General features: G+C 53.9%; 1 protein-coding gene across 1 annotated transcript in view; it reads left to right on the top strand.

The window, feature by feature from the left end:
- MROH1 (maestro heat like repeat family member 1) overlaps positions 1–1661 on the top strand; it is a gene marked incomplete at its 5' end in the record, with an annotated part of 41180 nt that overhangs the window by 10706 nt on the left and 28813 nt on the right. The window contains 1 exon segment of the mRNA XM_072413182.1: positions 1442–1588. Coding sequence (XP_072269283.1) covers positions 1442–1588 — 147 coding nt within the window.

Below are 1661 nucleotides of genomic sequence, written 5' to 3' on the forward strand. Positions count from 1 at the left end.
GGAGGTTCTGGATCCATTCTGCCGCTGGTCTTTGTCAGCGCCGAAGGTTGTTTACACGCTGGCTGTGCCCCCCCTTCAGTGACGCTCGATGTGGGGAATGTTAATTCAATCTTCAGACCCGACTCTAATGGACATAGCAGATCTGAGTATGTTAGGGGGTGGAAAACATGGCTGCCATTTCCTCTCCGAGGGATTGGCCAATGCACTTCCTGCTCATCGTTTCAGCAGAGTATTTTGTTCCCCTTGGATGGAAAGATTTGTTTGTGTTTTCCGGGGGGGTCTATGGGGACACAGGAATACGGGGGTGTCAGATCCGTACAACTCTACATGTGTTTGGATTGTGGTCACTGTCTCACCTTGCATGAGGGAAGTGATCATTTCACGCTGACCGTTCACAGGTGGCTCCTAATGCTGTAATGTTAATGCCAGGGTTGGGTATTGCCCTCCCTGTGCCCGCAGCCATGAGATTAGTTCCAATTTGCTGTAACTTACCTCCTATATCCGTGTGTGGTTATAAACATTTGCATGGCTGGTGTATAGGAAATTATATATGACCTGTGGGGCCCCTGTGCATGGGATATAGAGGCTAGCTTATGATTGGTGAAAGTACGGTGTTGATGCTGCAGGGGGAGCCGTCTTAGACCCCCACTCTCTGCTTTTCTCTATCTGCGCACTGGTCCCCGCACTGACCCCGCACTGTCCCCGCACTGTCCCCGCACTGACCCCGCACTGACCCCGCACTGGTCCCTGCACTGACCCCGCACTGACCCCGCACTGGTCCCCTCACTGGCCCCGCACTGTCCCCGCACTGGTCCCCTCACTGGTCCCCTCACTGGTCCCCGCACTGGTCCCCTCACTGTCCCCGCACTGGTCCCGCACTGGTCCCCGCACTGACCCCGCACTGACCCCGCACTGGTCCCCGCACTGGTCCCCGCACTGTCCCCTCACTGGTCCCCGCACTGTCCCCGCACTGACCCCCGCACTGGTCCCCGCTCCCTACGTCCTCATTGCACAGCAAAGTCTTCAAGGTTATACGGAGAACCCAAGCAGCAGAAAAATTCTCTCCCCAGACCCCCTGGACCTCAATTTGGCGATTGGCTGCACCTGGAAGGAGGGTCACATGCTCTTTATACCTGGAAGTATCAGGGGTTTCCATTTCCACATGCAGAATGGCTTTAATTAAATGTTTTTTTTCCTTCTCCCCTTCATTACTTGAACCTAGGCAGCTGACCCCCCTCCCATGCTGCTCCATGATACTTTGTGGGCTATGGGGTGTAGTGGAGGGGTGGGGGCAGACACACAGATAATTATTTGGCAGGAAGCGGGTGATTGGGGTCATTGTACAGATGGGAATCCCGTAATACCCCACACAGGGCTCCTCTGCAGGGGCGATAGAGGGCTGTGGGTCAATCTGCTCAGATGTACTTTTTGTGTTTTCCAGGATCGAGCGGACGGAGATTTGGAGAAGATAAAGAGCGCCCTGATCCTGTGCTATGGATACGTGGCCCTCCACGCACCCACAGAGCTTGTTCTCCCACGAATTGAGTCTGACATCTTACGCAATGTTTTCCTTTACTTCCACACCAAGGTGAGACCCCCAGACTGGGTACTTCTGGTATATTATTCATGGTTTAATATTACCCCCTTTACTCAAAGTACAA

The sequence above is a fragment of the Pyxicephalus adspersus genome, chromosome 5 (genome assembly GCF_032062135.1).
Source record: "Pyxicephalus adspersus chromosome 5, UCB_Pads_2.0, whole genome shotgun sequence".
Taxonomy (NCBI): domain Eukaryota; kingdom Metazoa; phylum Chordata; class Amphibia; order Anura; family Pyxicephalidae; genus Pyxicephalus; species Pyxicephalus adspersus.